At 37.0% G+C, this 20,007-nt stretch overlaps 1 protein-coding gene across 1 annotated transcript in view; it reads right to left on the bottom strand.

The window, feature by feature from the left end:
• LOC309866631 (olfactory receptor 11H6-like) overlaps positions 1-20,007 on the bottom strand; it is a gene marked incomplete at both ends in the record, with an annotated part of 134,739 nt that overhangs the window by 100,066 nt on the left and 14,666 nt on the right. Inside the window, 2 exon segments of the mRNA XM_082734435.1 lie at positions 18,218-18,311; positions 18,314-18,383. Of these exon segments, the coding sequence (XP_082590561.1) occupies positions 18,218-18,311; positions 18,314-18,383 (164 nt within the window).

Here is a 20,007-nt window from a genome sequence, read left to right as displayed (position 1 = left end):
ACCTCACTGAACTCTCACAGAAAGGTTTTACAAAAACTCACAATCAAAAATCACAAGACAAACAAATATATCCCAGCAAGTATGACAGTTTGGAGAAAGTGAAAAGACAATGCTTGAATGGGGAACAAATACTTGTAAGTCATGAATCTGTTTAAGAGACATGGGTCCAGAATACATAAAAAACACATTTCTAGAATTGAAAGACAAATAATTTTAAAAATGGGAAAAGGAATTAAGTAAAAAAGTCTTCACAAAAATATACAAACAGACAATAAGCACATGAAAATATGTTCAACATCATTAGTCACTTAGGGGTATACAAATGAAAATCACAGAAGATACCACTTCATATCCACTAGGATGGCTATAATCAAAAAGGACAAGTACACAGAGCAGTTGGAACCCTCATACATTGTTGGTGGAATGTAAAATGGTGCAACAATTTTGGAGAAAATTCTAGAGTTTCCTCAAAATGTTAAACATATAGTTACCATGTGATCTAGCAATTTCACTCCAAATATGTATACAACAGAGATGAAAACACATGCCCACATGAAAGACTGAATGAATATGAATGGTTACAGCAGCTTTATTCACAAAAGTAAAAAAAAAAAATTTGAAAAAGACAACAGGATTCATCAATTGATGAATGGATAAACCAAAGGTGGGGATATCTATACAATGGAATATTATTTGGCAATAAAAAGGAATCAAGTACTGACAGATACTGTAACATGCATGACTCTCTTGAAAAATTAGGTAATGTACAAGAAAGGAGGCACAAAAGACCACAGATTGCATGAGTCCATTTGTATAAAGTGTCTACAACAGGCGAATCTTTAGAGGTACAAAATAGATTAATGGTTACCTAGATGTGGGGGGAGGAAAACAAGGATGCAGTCTTTCGTGACTGGCTTCTCTCCTTTAGCCTAATGTTTTCAAGACTCAACCACATGGCACCATGCATCAATACTTAATGCTAGAGCTACATCAGCAACGTGGAAGAATAGGAAATCCCTCCTTAACCCCATAAGCACATCAATTCATCCGCACTTCATGCAAAAATTACTTTTGAGAACAATCAAAAAATAATTGAAAGTCTCCTGCAACGCACAAGAATGCAAAACTGGGCTCACTGAAGCATTTAAGATTAGGGACACCCTTTCACCAGAGACCCTGCCCCTATCACGGCATCATATAAATAGGAAGAGACTCCCTAAATCCCAGCTTCACCAAGGGGAGGAAAGGAATTTGTTCACTTGTCCAGTATCCCAGCTTTTCAGAAGGGGCTTCCTGATGACTAGATTCTATCTTGTCAGTTTTGGAGCTCTGACATGTTTGGCACCTTCTAGCTGTCTGAGGGAGAACAGAGGCAGTAGCTTGGGCTAGTAGATACCACTGAGCTTCCTCACTGCTCAGCACAGAGTGGGTACACTAAAAAATCCTAGCTCTCACCTTCTCTCTGAGGAGTATAAGAGTTAATCCATGCATCTAACACCATAGCTTCTCTCCAGCTTCCCGAAGAACTAGTTTCTTTTTCACCAATACTGAAGCTCTGATGCTTCTCACATAGTCTAAGCAGCTAGGAGAGAATGTAGATACAGCTTGGTCTAAGAGATTCTAGAATTTCCCCTATTCCTTACCCCAATCAAGTTCAGCACAGAGTGAGAAAACAAAAACCACTGCCAAGAAGCTGCCTGCTTATTCCTGGGGAGGGAAAAATTTGCAGGAATTTGCAGAGCCAATGTATTCCGGGGCATTTATCTAGATGTATGTATTCCAGATTTTAGGGTCCTAGATTTTTCCTTCCAGTGCCTTGACCTTACCAAAACACACATGCTTTGCCTAACTGTTTATATTTTGTTGGAGTTGTTAACTCTGTGAGAGTTAACACACTAACAACACACTGTCTTTGGTACTTCTAGTACAAGAGATAAGGATGTCTTTGTTCCTTATGTCCCTATCTTTAAATTATAACCACTTGTTATGGCCTTCCATTTCTTATTCCAAAGCACCAGTACAACTTAGCAATAAGTAAATAAGTCCACTACTCACAGAAATGTTTCTCACCTTAAATTCCAAATGACCGGATCATTCACTGGCACTAGCATTGCTTTTCCACAAGATGTTTTCTCAGGTCATTGCCACTGAAATCTTTAAGGTTTTTGTCTGTTTTTTTTTTTTTTTTTAATTAAGGCTCTATTCCCAAAGTGGGGCTTGAACTCATGACCCTGAGATCAAGTGATCAAGAGTTGCATGCTACACTGACTAAGCAAGCCAGGCACCCCACCACCGCTGAAGTCTTAAGCTATCAGGCATTTATATTATGGTAGGACTTGTCTGTCCCATCTACCACTTTATAGAGTCCTATTTCCATACCAGATAGTGAATAAAACAACCACAATCCCCATTTATCACCTGTTTTCTCAGATCATTCCCAGTACCAGTTATGTTAGTTTAGGTCATCTGAAGAGATATGTAGACAATATTAGAGTACATTCACAGTAGAATACTACTCAGTAATAAAATTTTAAAACATTCTTTAAACTAATATATATATATATATATATATATATATATATATATATATAATCAATCTCCACTCATCCGTTGAAGGGCATCTTGGTTCTTTCCACAGTTTGGCAACCATGGACATTGCTGCTATAAACATTGGGGTACAGATGGCCCTTATTTTCACTACATTTGTATCTTTGGAGTAAATACCCAGTAGTGCAATGGCAGGGTCATAGGGAAGCTCTATTTTTAATTTCTTGAGGAATCTCCACACTGTTTTCCAAAGTGACTGCAGTAACTGCCATTCTCACCAACAGTTTAAGAGGGTTCCCCTTTCTCCACATCCTCTCCAACACATGTTGTTTCCTGTCTTGCTAATTTTGGCCATTCTAACTGGTGTAAGGTGATATCTCAATGTGGTTTTAATTTGGATCTCCCTGATGGCTAGTGATGATGAACATTTTTTCATGTGTCTGATAGCCATTTGTATGTCTTCATTGGAGAAGTGTCTGTTCATATCTTCTGCCCATTTTTTGATATTTGTGTCTTTTGTGTGTGTTGAATTTGAGGAGTTCTTTATAGATCCTGGATATCAACCTTTTGTCTATACTGTCATTTGCAAATATCTTCTCCCATTCCGTGGGTTGCCTCTTTGGATAAGGAAGATGTGGTCCATATACACTATGGAGTATTATGCCTCCACCAGAAAGGATTAATACCCAACTTTTGTAGCAACATGGACTGGACTGGAAGAGATTATGCTGAGTGAAATAAGTCAAGCAGAGAGAGTCAGTTATCATGTGGTTTCACTTATTTGTGGAACATAACAAATAGCATGGGGGACAAGGGGAGATGGAGAGGAGAAGGGAGTTGAGGAAAATTGAAAGGGGAGGTGAACCATGAGAGACTATGGACTCTGAAAAACAACCTGAGGGTTTTGAATGGGCGGGGGGTGGGAGGTTGGGGGAACAGGTGGCGGGTATTGGAGAGGGCACGGATTGCATGGAGCACTGGGTGTGTTGTAAAAATAATTAATACTGTTATGATGAAAAATAAAAAAATTAAAAAATTTAAAACAATAAGAATACTGTTAGATGAATAAAACTTTTGGAATACTTATTAGTCATCAACTTTATTTCTAATAAAACTATGACAGTAGACAGTAATTTTCCTCAAAATTTTGACACATTACCTTGTCAAATGAGATTAAAGCTCTATCTAGTCATGTGAAATGACCTATAACTTTGATGACTGTGTGTCTCAGTTTGAACTGATAAGCTGATATATAAAATTAATAGAAAAATGTAGACTAAAAGTCAAATGTTCTAAACTACATTTCTATTTCTAAAATATGGTTGTCTATGCAGGTGTTAGTGCCAGGGAAAAAGAGCTTAAGTAATAAAGAATTTGCTAGTAAATAAGATTATTTTGCTGAAAAAATCATATAAACTGGAAGATACGTTTAATTATAGTGTATTGCTAGTTTAATTTTAACACATGAGGTCAAATTAGAAACAAGTATGCCACTAAAATCAATAGACTAATTAAAAAACAACAACAGCAATGAACAAATTGCAGGATATCTGTTAAGCCCAGATAACCAAGAATTCCTTTACCCCAGGCTTACTTTTACCTTGAAGTGTGTAATTAGACATTGGCTATAAGAACTTAACAGTCTGCTAGAGACCCCTCATGGGAGAAAAAAAAAATTTCTAATAAAGAAACAAAGCAAGATATTGATTTATAATAATTAATATTGTTTCCACAATGTGTCAAAACATTTTCTTTTATTACCTGTACTGTTGAAAGGATACCATCTTAGTAACTTTTAAACCACATTATTCATTGTTTTTGTTGGTTCTTTTTTTCCTAACCTGTTTTTAATTCCCTTTATGATATGAGAAATATCTTATAGATAGTAAGATGAACTTACCTTAAATGTATAAATTGAAATTGTTTCCTATGCATGCATTTATGAAACTACTTCACTTACAAAATTACAAAACATTTATCATACAAAAATTTCCCTTGGGCCCCTTTGCAGTAAGTATTCACTATCAAAGCTAATGACTATTCTCATCTTCAGGACTACATACCAGTGTTGTCTATTTTTAAATTTTGCTTAAATAAAATCTCACTATATATATATATATTTTTTTTTTGGTTGTCTTCTGACTAATGTTTTAGAGGTGGATATATATATATATATATATATATATATATATATATATTGCATGGAGCACTGGGTGTGGTGCAAAAACATGAATACTGTTACAATAAAAATAAATTAAAAAAATATTCTTGTCTTACTATTTTTCTAATTTTTTTTGACATTCTAATAATTGCCATTGGATGCATCCTCAATGCTTAAGGTAGCCATAAAACCCCAAAGCATATTCCCTATTGCATCACAAATTAGAGAGCATATTTCAGAATTTACTAAGTCCCACCATGAGAACATATATTTAAAGAATGACTCAGGAATGATCAATTACTCTTTTTTCATCAAAAAGAGGAGGATAGCCCATTGTTTGAGAGTAGCACTTGAACCCTAAGGAGCTGAAATATTTGGTCATGCTTCATATTTAAGTGAAACTGAACCATTTTAATCAGGAATGGATGCTGGAGTATAGGGGTAGAGGGAACATTCCTGAACTTCATAAAATCATTCAATGAAAAACCCACGGCAAATATCATCTTCTATGGAAAAAGCCATAGTTTTCCGGTTGAGATCAGGAACACAACAAGGATGCCCATTCTCACCACTCTTGTTCAACATAGTATTAGAAGTCCTAGCAACAGCAATCAGACAACAAAGAGAAATAAAAGGTATCCAAATTGACAATGAAGAAGTCAAACTCTCTCTCTTCACAGAAGACTTGATACTTTATATGGAAAACCCAAAAGACTCCACCCCCAAACTACTCTTTCAGCAATTCAGTAATGTGGCAGGATACAAAATCAATATACAGAAATCACTTCCTGTCTTATACACTAACAATGAAAATACAGAAAGGGAAATTAGAGAATCAATTCCATTGACTATAGCACCAAGAACTATAAGATACCTGGGAATAAACTTAACCAAAGAGGTAAAGGATGTGTACTGGAGGAACTACAGAACACTCATGAAAGAAATTGAAGAAGACCCCAAAAGATGGAAGACCATTCCATTCTCTTGGATGGGAAGAATAATCATTGTTAAAATGTCTATACTGCCTAGAGCAATCTATACTTTTAAAGCCATTCTGATCAAAATTCCACCGGTATTTCTGGAGCTGGAGCAAATAATCCTAAAATTTGTGTGGAACCAGAAGAGACCCCAAATTGCTAAGGAAATGTTAAAAAAAAAAAAAAAAAAAACAATACTGGGAATATCACGTTACCTGATTTCAAGCTTTACCACAAATCTGTGATCACCAAGACAGCATGGTACTGGCATAAAAACACACATAGACCAGTGGAACAGAGTAGAGAACCCCAATACGGACCCTCAACTTTATGGTCAAAGAATCTCCAACAAAGCAGAAAAAATATGCAGTGGAAAAAGACAGTCTCTTCAATAAATGGTGCTGGGAAAACTGGACAGCTATATGTAGAAGAATGAAACTCGACCATTCTCTTACACCATACACAAAGATAAACTTGAAATGGATAAAAGACCTCAACATGAGACAGGAATACATCAGATTCCTAGAGGATAACATAGGCAGTAATCTCTTTGATATCAACCACAGCAACTTTTTTCAAGATATGTCTCCAAAGGCAAAGGAAATAAAAGAGAAAATGAACTTTTAGGACTTCGTCAAGATCAAAAGCTTATGCACAGTGAAGAAAACAAAGAGATAACCCATCGAATGGGAGAAGATAATCACAAATGACAGTACAGACAAAAGGTTGATATCCAGGATCTATAAAGAACTTCTCAAACTCAATACACACAAAACAGATAATCATATCAAAAAATGGACAGAAGACATGAACAGACACTTCTTCAATGAAGACATACAAATGGCTAGCAGAGACATGAAAACAAGTTCATCATCACCAGCCATCAGGGAGACTTAAATTAAAATCACATTGAGATACCACCTCACACCAGTTAGAATGGCTAACATTAGCAAGACAGGAAATAACATGTGTTGGAGAGGATGTGGAGAAAGGGGAACCCTCTCACACTGTTTGTGAGAATGCAAGTTGGTGCAGCCACTTTGGGAAACAGTGTGGAGATTCCTCAAGAAATTACAAATAGAGCTTCCTTGCAATTGCACTACTGGTTATTTACCTCAAAGATACAGATGTGGTGAAAAGAAGGGCCATCTGTACCGCAATGTTTATAGCAGCAATGGCCATGGTCGCCAAACTGTGGAAAGAACCAAGATGCCCTTCAAAGGATGAATGCATAAGGAAGGTGTGGTCCATATACACAATGGAGTATTATGCCTCCATCTGAAAGGATGAATACCCAACTTTTGTCGCAACATGGTTGGGACTGGAAGGATTATGCTGAGTGAAATAAGTCAAGCAGAGAGAGTCAATTATCATATGGTTTCACTTATTTGTGGAGCATAACAAATAACATGGAGGACATGGGGAGATGGAGGGGAGAAAGGAGTTGAGGGAAATTGGAAGGGGAGGTGAGCCATGAGAGACTATGGACTCTGAAAAACAATCTGAGGGTTTTAAAGGGGTGGGGGGTGGGAGGTTGGGGGAGCCAGGTGGTGGGTACTATGGAGGGCATGTATTGCATGGAGCACTGGGAATGGTGCATAAAGAATGAATTCTGTTACACTGAAAAGAAATAAATAATTTAAAAAAATGTTGCAAGATTAGCAATAAATCTTGAATCAAAAATCCTTGTTGGGTTATCAATAGTTGAAAAAGAATTTTAGTTTTCAACCTATAGACTCAGTCTAATCAATATGTATAAATCATTATATTCTTTTTCTAATTAATAAAGGTAAATACATGAGACTTTTAAATTTTTGCACAAATTTCTCTAAAGCAGCTGAAAGATTCTGGGTAAACTTTCTCAGACTTTTAAAAGCATGTTAGTAACTCATGTAAGAATGTATACATGTATAAAAAACATGTTGCTTTTTCTAAATTTAATATAATTAGAGTTTCTAATTTAAGAAATGTGACAAAAATATGAACCTGGAAGTGATTAAATAAAAATTGAAAACAAAGAAACAATCAAAAAAGAGAAACTGAGAGGAGAATAGAAAAAAAAAATTATACTATCTGTCTGGGACACCTGCTGCCTTAGAATGCACCAGAACAGAATTAATCTGCAGAAAGAGAAAGAGTAATCTAAATTCAGACAGCCCTTTCTACCTTATCTCTAAAATATACCTCCCACCAGCACCCCTCATAAATAGTATTGTTTTAATGGGACTAAAGTCTTTAATTGCATTATTACAAAAAAATTAAAATGCCAATAGCTTAAGGAGATTCAACATTTGGGTTTACCTTTGTGTATTATTCAAATGACTAAATTTTCCCCCATGGTAAATCAGAGATGGGGGAGAAGAAAATCAGAAGTCACAAGTCACAAACGGCAGGTCAAGTCCAGAGACAGATTTCATGGACTTCACAAGCGTGCAAATGTCTTCATTTCCACACTCAACTGGCATGAGTTTCTTCTCCTGCATATGGTCCCAGCAAAATTAACATAAGGAGCTGAGTTAAAGATCTTAACACAGGAAAAATTTGCTTCACAAAACCTAGCTGAATTAGGTTAGAAAACTACAGACTTCCCTGAAACAACACAAATATTTACCCTGAAGTGACTCAGATTGAAACAGTCACCATCTCTGAGATTAACCCCAGCACAGTGACAAGAAAATAAGTAAATAAAAATAAAATAAATCTCCTGATACTAGATCCACTTAGCATTTTTTACTAGAATTTGTCTAATTACTAAGGGCTTTCCTAGGTTAATTTGCATAGATGCATCTTGGCTATTATCTCATTTGATCTTCATATTCAGTTTGTGCAGTAGAGAGAGCAGATATATTACTATTTATAAATTAAAAAAATTCACATTTTAAAAGACTAACTGACTTGCCTAAGATTATATGGTTACCAAATTGCAGAACTAGTGACTTCAGTAAGATGGAATAATTCCCAAAGAAGGATCCCTCCTGTAACATTCATGATACTATCCAAAATTGTAAAATATTAAAGGACAGTGGAGGTTCCCATCATCCAATTTAGCTATCCCACTGAATTGATAACTAGTTGTCTGGGTGAAATTTGTGTAAGTGAATAAAGTTGTGTATAATATCAACTGTAGTATCAATTAAAATTTTTTTTATATTCTTCAGATTTAACCCACATTTGTCAAAACTCATAGTAAAGGGAAAGAATGTATTTTACTTATTAAAACAGGAGAATCAATATCATATCAGAAACCACACTTATTTACAAAATTTCATTAAATAGATTCATGTCATCAGGGGTGGTTTTAAGATTTACTTTACAGTACAAAGATAAGTCACTTTATTTTTATCAGATGAGTTAAACAAAATATTTGAGAATGTGAATTAACTAATGAATGGGTGAGACTAAGTAAATTTCAAAAAGGTAATGTTCAGGACAAATTCTTACCAGTGAAGAGCAAGCCATGCTTTCCAATCTGTAGAAGAATCCATTGGCACTGGGTGTTATACGGAACTGATGAATTACTAAACTCTATAGCTGAAATTAATGATGCACTATAAATTGGCTAATTGAATTTTAAAGAAATCCATTAGAATGGAACACCTAGGAAGTACATACTGTGCTCCCTTACCTTGGAGAAAAACCATCTATTGTTTCAGAATTAATGGAAAGACAAGCACTGAATACAATGATAGAATACATGCCCAAAACAGAGTGAAAATGAATTCACACTCAAAGAATGTGGACAAAGGAGAGAAAGAAAATGACAAGAAAGAGAGCAATCAGGAAGGAAAAGCAAAAGGTTGATGGAGAGAAGCTTCAAGGGAAATAAAGGAATAAAATATAAGGCAAATGTAAAAAGTAACTGAGAAAATGAGTGTATAAAACAGAACTAGCAGGAAGAGAATGGACAAATGGGAAAAATAAAAAAGAAGCAAGAGGAAATGAAGCTAGGAAGGTGATCAGTCTCTAAACACCTGGTTTCAGGAGCTGATCTGATGGCAGCTGGAATCCAGGCATCCTCAGCATGGGCTGTGGATACTGTGTCTGCACTCTGAGAAAGAGGGGAGGATATGAGCCCCCTCTCCACCTGCACATCTTCAATACCCACATGTTTTTCCACCAGTTGACATAACAAGAAAGGTTAGGGATGATGAAAACATTCAGGTCTCTATCTGGGCCTACATTGACAATACTTCTTTGTCCTGACAAGAGCAAAATGCTGGTCACTGTGAGAGTCACTGTTTGGGGCTTCTTTTCCCCAAGAATTCTATTTATGCAGTGTAATGTTCCTCTGATGCATGTCTGTTCTCAGTCTCTTTGAGGAGCACAATTTGAGAAGCACAGGAACAGAAGGTATATAAATGAGAACAGAAGAAATAGATTAAAGAATGGTATGCAATTTCATCTGTTACTAACAGGCAATAGTGGTAGATCCAGAAAAATAAAAGCAGAGAAAGAGTAGGAGACTATAACTTTCAGAATGCTCCCTGAAGCTTACAATTGACAACCCAGAGAAGCATGAAATAACGGGTAAGTGAGTACTCGAAAAGCATGAAACTTAAAATTAGGCAGAAGGAGCTACTGACACTTTCCTAAGAGCAGGTTTCTATAGAGAAAGTAAGAAAGAAATGCAGAGGCCAATAGGTATGTAGGTGGATAAAAGACAGAAAGAAACTCCTAAACTAACCTGAAGGACATTCAAGATATTTTTTTTTTTTCCTATTTCAACTTGCTTGGACTCACTATCTGTGTGATACTGTGAATAAGTATCCCCATGCACAAATATGTGCCCATGTGTTATAAATTCCTTTTGCATAACATTTGGGTGCTAGATACAAATGTTATTAATCACATAGAACATATGTTCTTTTTTTTAAAAGATGTTATTTATTTGACAGAGAGAGACCACAGGTAGGCAGAGAAGCAGGCAGAGATAGAGGGGAAAGAAAGCTCTCAACTGAGCAGAGAGCCTAAAATGGGGCTTGATCCCAGGACCCTGAGATCATGACCTGAGCAGAAGGCAGACGCTTAACCCACTGAGCCACGCAGGCGTGCAGAACATATGTTCTGATGTTTCCTGATAAGTGTGCCCTAAAAAACCACCAGCATATTGTTAAATTTACCATGATTTTCCTTAAAGACTTTTAAAGATTGGTTTATTATAGAGGGCATGGATTGCATGGAGGACTGGGTGTGGTGCAAAAATAATGAATACTGTTATGCTGAAAATAAAAAATAAATAAATAAATTGGTTTTTCTTTAGTCTTCCTTTTTTTTTTTCCCCCTCTTCCTACCTTCTCCTCCTAGGAATGCTATTAAAAATTTCTGCCGTTGGGGCGCCTGGGTGGCTCTGTGGGTTTAAGCCTCTGCCTTCAGCTCAAGTCATGATCCCAGGGTCCTGAAATCGAGCCCCACATCGTGCTCTCTGCTCAGCGGGGAGCCTGCTTCCTCATCTCTCTCTCTGCCTGCTTGTGATCTCTGTCTGTCAGATAAATAAAATCTTAAAAAAAAAAAAATTCTTCTGAGGAGGAGTCAAGATGGCGGAGAAGTAGCAGGCTGACACTACTTCATCTAGCAGGAGATAAACTAGATAGCTTATCTAAAGATTACAAACACCTACAAATCTAATGCCAGATGAAAGAGAAGAAGAACAGCAATTCTAGAAACAGAAAATCAACCACTTTCTGAGAGGCAGGACTGGCAGAGAAGTGAATCCAAAACAAAGGGAAGATAAAACCCGGGGGTAGGGGCCAGCTCCCGGCAAGTGGTGGAGCAATGGAGCACAAAATCAGGACTTTTAAGTCTCTTCCACTGAGGGACATCGCTCAAGAGGCTAAACCGTGGTGAAGCCCATGCGGGGTCAGCGTGGCCTCAGGTCCCGCAGGGTCACAGAAGGATCGGGGGTGTTTGAGTGTCACAGAGTTTACAGGTATTAGAACAGGGAAGCCAGCTACAGAGACAGAGCTGAGGAGTGAGCTCCCAGCTCGGGGTTACCTTGAACTGGTTGCAGGCTCGGTGAGCTCAGAGTGTGGCCGGAGGCCAGAGAGTCAGGAGTAATTGGGCCCAGTTCTCTGAGGGCACACTGAGGAATGGGGCCCCAGGCTCTTGGCTCCTCCGGGCTGGAGACCAGGAGGCCGCCATTTTCATTCCCATCCTCCAGAACTCTACAGAAAGCGCTCAGGGAACAAAAGCTTCGGAAAGCAAACCTGAGCAGATTATTCAGCCCAGCCCTTGGTAACGGCAGTGCAATTCTGCCTGGGGCAAAGACGCTTGAGAATCACTACAACAGGTCCCTCCCCTAGAAGATCAACAAGAAATCCAGCCAGGACCAAGTTCACCTACCAAGGAGTGCACTTTCAGTACCAAGGAGAGCAGCAAAATTCCAGGGGAGGAGAAAGCAAAGCTTGGAACTCATGGCTTTCTCCCCATGATTCTTTAGTCTTGGAGTTAATTTAATTTTTTGTTTTGTTTTGTCTTTCAATTTTTTTCCTCTTCTGCTGCTAAATTTTTTTTAACACTTTTCTTTCTTAACATTTTTTAACTAGTTTATCTAATATATATATTTTTATTTTTTTATACTTTTTCTTTCTTTGTTTCTTTCTTTAATTGTTTCTTTTATTTGCTTTTTTTTTTCTTTCTGAACCTCTTTTTATCCCCTTTCACCCCCCTCACGATTTGGGATCTCTTCTGATTTGGTTAAAGCATATTTTCCTGGGGTTGTTGCCACCCTTTTAGTATTTTACTTGCTCCTTCATATACTCTTATCTGGGCAAAATGACAAGGCGGAAAAATTCACCACAAAAAAAAAGAACAAGAGGCAGTACAGAAGGCTAGAGACCTAATCAATACAGACATTGGTAATATGTCAGATCTAGAGTTCAGAATTACGATTCTCAAGGTTCTAGCCAGGCTCAAAAAAGGCATGGAAGATATTAGAGAAATGCTCTCGGGAGATATAAAAGCCCTCCCTGGAGAAATAAAAGAACTAAAATCTAACCAAGTTGAAATCAAAAAAGCTATTAATGAGATGCAATAAAAAATGGAGGCTCTCACCTCTAGGATCAATGAGGGAGAAGAAAGAATTAGCTACATAGAAGACCAAACGACAGAGAATAAAGAAGCTGAGCAAAAGAGGGACAAACAGCTACTGGACCATGAGGGGAGAATTTGAGAGATAAGTGACACCATAAGATGAAACAACATTAGAATAATTGGGACTCCAGAAGAAGAAGAAAGAGAGAGGGGAGCATAAAGTGTACTGGAGAGAATTATTAGAGAGGATTTCCCCACTATGGCAAAGGGAACAAGCATCAAAATCCAGGAGGTTCAGAGAAGCCCCTCAAAATCAACAAGAATAGGTCCACACCCCATCACCTAATAGTAAAATTTACAAGTCTTAATGACAAAGAGAAAATCCTGAAAGCAGCCTGGGAAAAGAAGTCTGTAACATACAATGGTAAAAATATTAGATTGGCAGTAGACTTATCCAAAGAGACCTGGCAGGCCAGAAAGAGCTGGCATGATATATTCAGAGCACTAAACAAGAATAGCATGCAGCCAAGAATACTATATCCAGCTAGGCTATCATTGAAAATAGAAGGAGAGATTAAAAGCTTCCAGGACAAACAAAAACTGAAAGAATTTGCAAACACCAAACCAGCTCTACAGGAAATATTGAAAAGGGTCCTCTAAGCAAAGAGAGAGCCTAAAAGTAGTAGATCAGAAATGAACAGAGACAATATACAGTGACAGTCACCTTACAGGCAATACAATGGCACTAAATTCATTTCTCTCAATAGTTATCCTGAATGTTAATGGGCTAAATTCCCCAATCAAAAGACACAGGGTATCAGAATGGATAAAAAAACAAAAAAACATCTATATGTTGGATGGGAGGTTGGGGGAACCAGGTGGTGGGTATTAGAGAGGGCATGGATTGCATGGAGCACTGGGTGTGGTGCAAAAACAATGAATACTGTTTCAGTGAAAGGAAATAAAAAATTAAAAAAAAAAAAAGAGTTACATGCTCCATTGACTGAGCCAGGCAGGTGCCCCTAGAATAGAATATAGTTCTGATGGTGCTAAATACTCTGAAGAAAAATAAGCAGGTGAAGGGAACAGATAATAATAAGAGTGGGGGTGGGGGAGGAGGTTCTCTTTTTAAATAGTATAGTCTGGGAAGGCTTCTTTTAATCTGAATTTTGAGACGAGCCCCAAAGAAAGTAAAGTGGTTCTGTTTTGGCTCTTTAATATTTTAAGTGAGCTTAGAAACTAGGCAGTTGAGGGTAGGAAATTTTAACAAGCATAATTAGAGAATCACATTAAAATACTTGCATTAAGAAAGGCAAGAAGATTTCGGTTCAAAAGTATACCTGGAGATATACCATTGAAAAGTTTGACAGACTCAAGACTGATCTGAATCTGAATTGAAGATATGTCAGACCGCACAATTCTCTTACCTGGATGTGATAAGAAGAAAGAGATTATCTGGGGGCAGAAAAAGCCAGTGTAGTACTTTGATAATCCTGAAAAATATGTCATTGGAACACAAATGACCTTTATTGCCATTAAGAAGAAGGTAGAAAGGACAGGTCTTATAACATCTCAAAGAAGAGCTAACATTAATTACTCTCCACTGCTTTTTTGTTAAAATATGGAAATCTCTCTTGTAATTTTTAAATTATGTGTCTCATATTTAAATTGATCTCATAGACAATGTTAGATTTCCTTAGTAATACCAAAGTTTTCAGTGAAGGCAGTTATTTCCATATGAAAACCTAGAAGGAATTAAAATATAAAAATGTATATATGTAGTTATTAAATATACCAGGGGAATTTACTTTATTGTCCCATAGCAGAATAAGACTAACCTGCATTTAAACTGTACACATTAGCCAGAATTTCTCATCTCGTGTTTCCTCAAAAAGTTAAAAATAGAACTACCGAACAATCCAGCATTGCGCTACTAGGTATTTACCCAAAGGGTACAAATATACAGATTCAAAAGGCCACATGCACCCCGATGTTCACAGGTTTTCTTCATCTTAATCATGATTTGGTAGCAGAAGAACATCCTGAGTCCTCTATGTCATGGAAATAGTGTTCTCACACATCATGAACTACATCCTAGGATGGGTCTTTCCTGAAGAATTGTATCTTCAGATTCATTGCCCTAATGTGTTCCAGACCAACAGTCAGAAGTTCTTTCAGAAGCTAGATAAAATTTCCTTCTCAGACATTGCTTTTTAGATGAGAGTTGGAGGGGGTGAGTGTGAGGGTCAGTCAGTAATAGAGCAATTTTCAAGTATAATCCAATCTACATAGCCATTCAAAATCCAGAATTTATGTTTTTATATATAAACACACTGAAGAAAGGTCTAGAAATATACCCACCAAACTGAAGACACTGCTAAAGAGACATATGGAAGTACGGAGATATGAGGATTTTCATTATTTTGTACTATTTGGTCTTTTACAATGAAAATTAATTCATTGTAAAATGTATTACTTGTGTAATTAAAAAAAATATAGAGAAAGGAAACTATTATTCATCTCTAGGTAGCGAAGCAAGCCTTGGTTATTGAAAATTCTGTGTATATAACATTTAGACCAAAATAAAAAATATCTTAAATATTTTATTTTGAAATATGAATATCTTTTTCAGACACTATGAAGACCTAGATATAGAAATCTCATTTATTTGGTTAATTATGGTCCATGTATACCCCCAGAGGAAAAAAAAATTCTGACTCAAAGTAAAAGAATAAGTAAAGAATCTTATTCTTTATCCATTCTTCACCAGTTCTAAGAAAGGTGAGTGGGCAGCACTAAATTTCACTGCAGCTGGAGTCTTTTCTAGAGAGTGGAAGACTTTTTTCCCTTTAGTTGAACTTCTGTTTCTCAGAGTCACAGATAATGCAGCAATAACTTATCAGAATCAGAGTATGTTCTACCAGCACTCATCATGAGATAGATAAGCCCTCAGCTACCCATAGAGAAGTTTACTTCCCTTTTCTCATCCTGCATCTACTTCACTGCTATTACGTATGGATCATTTAGTTAAGTCCTACCTTGTGTAACTTCTAAAGGGAAGAGGGCCCAGGGATATAATAGGGAGTCGAAATAAATGGGTTGTTAGAGTGGGCATTTTCTTTTGTTTTGGCTGCCTAATATCTCAATCATTTTTTATGGCTGGGAGAATCACATTACCAGACTTGGAGCTCATCTTTGGATAAACATTAAACATAGTAATGAAGCACATATGCAGTTATTGCAGGAAAGACAAGCTCCTAGCACAGAATTGGCAGTGGTTGAAAGTGTGACATCTGCTGGCGCATGGCAGCAGGATGGCTCTTGTGATGGTGATTTTTCATCTGACCAGTTCTGCAGAATAATTTGCACATTGGTCTTTGAAGCTGAGCCTCAACTCTAGTTTTTCAGCTTTGATTGATTCTGTGAAATTCCTGATATCCCATCAACAGTTTTTTCCATTGCCATGCTTAATCAGCCAGAGTCAACTTCTATTGTATACAAGTAAGAACCCTGTTATAATTACATAAGAGTAGTACCTACTACCTCTGGTAGGTGCAGTCCCAGTAATTTGCCAAGGACAAGGAGAAACTAACTCTTTGGTATTGGAGGTTGTTGTGAATTTTCCTCCAGTGGTCTATGAAGCTTTTTCATTTAGCATATTCTATTACAGAAAATATCCCAATGCCAAAATAACTTGGAGGAAGACTTTAAGATATCTATTTTTATGTGGAATACTAAATCAGTTCTGGTCTGGGTTGGACATTATCAGTAAAATTGTTAGCTTTTTTCCCAACATATAGGAGACAGCTTCAAAAACCACCCCTTGCCCAAGAAAGGAAATTTTGTGCTCTGGTCTAAAATATGAATATTTCCCAATAAAGGCAGATGATCAGGCCAAGTCAAAAATTTTGTGTTAAGTGCTGGCTGCCTGTAAGTATCTTATACTTTGACAGTCTGTTCCCTGATTTCTGATGCCTATTTTCTGTAACAGTAAATGTTCCTCTACTCAGAGCTTAGAAGGTGCTGAAACTCAGGTCTGGGTAAAGAATACTTAATAATTTGGCATATGTGAATGTGTGCATGCCTTTCTATGTATCCTCTTCAAAACTGGACTAAGAATTTCCTCTAAGAAGCAATTGTATCATATCCCATTTTCATTTGCTGCACACCCTGGACACTTTACCAATGCTTGGTAATAAAACATAAATTAAAAAAAAAAAACACTACTGTTTCAGTGACAGATACTAATTCCTTGATGTTATAAATGGAGCAATAGAATTTTTGTTAATGCAATGAGTAGATGCTATGTTTCATTATAGAATAATTGGGAAGAAAAAATAGTGATAACTTTGAATCAAAAAATAGTAGTAGGGTAAAAGCAAAGATACAAGTCTTAGCTTCATACAAATCAACTTGAATACATTTGCTCTCAGACTTCAAAAAAATGACCAAAATAGAGAAATGACACATTGATGAATGAAAACTGTACAGAACGTTCTATAAGAGACCTTTCAGACTATGGGTATTTGCTTTTGAGACAAGATGAGGTTTCTTTATGTGTAAAAAATCTCACTTTCATAAGAATAAGAAATCAAACACTCTGATATGCCCAGAAGATATTTTTCCCGCAGTGAGAGAAATTTGGTATTCTTGAGAGAATGATAAGAAAATTTATATCATTTCTCTGTATTTTTAAAAATTTCTTTTGATGGTGGAGATCTCTATGTCAGAAGGACTTTCTTGAGAGCATCTTTCATATCTTTGTTCTTAAGGCTGTAAATCAAAGGATTAAAGAATGGGGTTGCCATGCAGTAAAACAGGGTCACAAATTTCTGTGTCCCAGGGTGGCTTCTGGAGCCTGGACTCACATACATCACCATGACTGAGACATAGAACAGGGAAACCACCAAGAAATGTGAGGCACATGTAGAAAAAGCTTTGTTCCTACCTGAGCCAGCTGGGAGCCGAAGGACAGGATGCAAAACTAAGGTGTATGACCCTAGGATGTAGAGGAAGGTGATGAATATAATAAGAGAGCTTATAGTAGCACAAGTTAGAGTGGTTTGGGGAACTAGAGCATAGGAGAGAGCCAGTAGTGGTCCCAGATCACAGAAAAAATGGTCAAAGATGTTAGGGCCACACAAGGGCACCCAGGACTATAAGAATAGCAGGTATCAGTATGGATAGAAATCCACCTACCCAGCAAGAAACCACTAATCGGGCACATAGATGGTAAGTCATGATGGTGGGGTAATGTAGAGGTAGAGAGATAACAAGGAACCAATCAAAGGACATTGAAGACAGAAAGTAGCCCTCAGCAGCACACATGGAGAAGAAGAAGAAGTAGAACTGGAGCAGGCAGCCAGCATAGGAGATGCTCTTGGTCTGAGAGATGATGTTGGCCAACATTTTGGGCACATCAGAACTGACATAGCAGATCTCCAGGAAAGAGAAGTTGGCCAGGAGGATGTACATGGGTGTATGGAGTTTCTGGCTTGAACACATGGCACAGATGATGGATGTGTTCCCCATGAGAGTCAGAATGTAGATGAGGGAGAAGATGACAAAGAGGAGGATCTGGATCTCCCTGCGGCATGAAAGCCCAGGAGAATGAACTCAGTCACAGACCCAGAGATATTGTTGGCTTCTGAGATACTCATTCTCCTAAACTATGAAGGGAATGAGCAATAAGGATCATTATATTAGTCATTTTCTTTCTCTTTAAAAGTTATTTTTATTTCTTCTGACTCCTATATACTCCTTTAATGCACTTTTGTGAAAAGGCTCTGTGTGGTTCTGAATTCATTGATTCCCTTCTCAGGATCTGGCTTAACCCAGTGAGATCAGGGTTCTTGGAGAACCTGGTATGCTCCTATAGCCACCACCCCCACCTCAGTCTTCATTTTCACAGTATAAATTTTACTGGCATCATGTAACATTGAGTTTTCTCCATTTGCATTTAAATTAATTGTTTTTTTGGTATGTAGTTTCTTAATATACCCACTAATATTTATATAGCTGGTTTCTTCTTGCTGAAAAGAAAATTTTGTATAGTATTTTGGAAAATTTTAAGAAAAATCAAAGTTTAAATATAACCCGAAATTGAACTAGGTCAGCAGAAAAAGAGCATCTTACTATGTTCTCAGTAACATAATATTGTCAGGAGATCTGTGCTGAATAACTCTGTTGACTGAAAGAGGGTGCTGAAGACACTCCCCCAAACTCCATGCTAGCAAGGACCTATTTGCCTTTTTTTTAAAGTTTTTATTTTAATTCCAGTTAGTTAACATACCTATTTGCTTTTTATACATGTTTTTAAATTTTACTTGATGAGCAACAGCTAATATGATGCCATAAGGACTCAAGTTAGCTTCCCTCCTTTATTAGGAGATCCTGGTTTTCAAATAGAAAAAGAGCCAGAGGTAGATGGAGGAACACCAATTTCTCAATTCTGATGTCTCATCATCTTGTTACTACATGGTGATGAATTGTCTTATTAAAAAGATAATAAAAAGAAACAAAAACATATATTTAATTCTAAAACTGTGAGAGAAATACACTCATGTAGAATGTTAGTGTCAGAGGGATCTCAGAGATTATCAAATTCATTTCCTCACATCACAGAAACTGAAACCAGAGAAGTTAGACTCATCCAAGGTCTTGCAGACTTCTCATGGAAGAAACACATCTAAAACTTAGGTGTTTGGATATTAATTCAGACCTTTTTCCATGAACTTTGTTACTGTAGACCCCATTTTTCTCAGATGGCTGCAGAAATATATTGTGCATGTATTATTATAGCTTTCCCTCCTTTGAACCAGATTCTTATTATTATAAAAATAAAGAAGGACTTTAATAAGGCTACTAGCCAAAGCTGGAAATCACTATCTTAAATCCTCCATTCCTTTTAGACCTGCACTATGTCCCAATTCTTGGCATTTATGATATTAACCCACTTTTGGACACTTTTAAAAACACATTTGATCCTAGAAAGATGTTGCTGTGGCAGAGGTCGAAGAGGTTGCTGCCTGTGTTCTCCTCAAGGATTTTGATGGATTCCTTTCGCACATTGACGTCCTTGATCCATTTTGAGTCTATTTTCGTGTGTGGTGTAAGGAAATGGTCCAATTTCATTTTTCTGCATGTGGCTGTCCAATTTTCCCAACACCATTTCTTGAAGAGGCTGTCTTTTATCCATTGGACATTCTTTCCTGCTTTGTCGAAGATTAATTGGCCATAGAGTTGAGGGTCTATTTCTGGGCTCTCTATTCTGTTCCATTGATCTATGTGTCT

Source organism: Mustela nivalis, assembly GCF_964662115.1.
Source record: "Mustela nivalis genome assembly, chromosome: 6".
Lineage (NCBI taxonomy): Eukaryota > Metazoa > Chordata > Mammalia > Carnivora > Mustelidae > Mustela > Mustela nivalis.
This window is presented reverse-complemented; position numbering and strand designations above follow the sequence as displayed.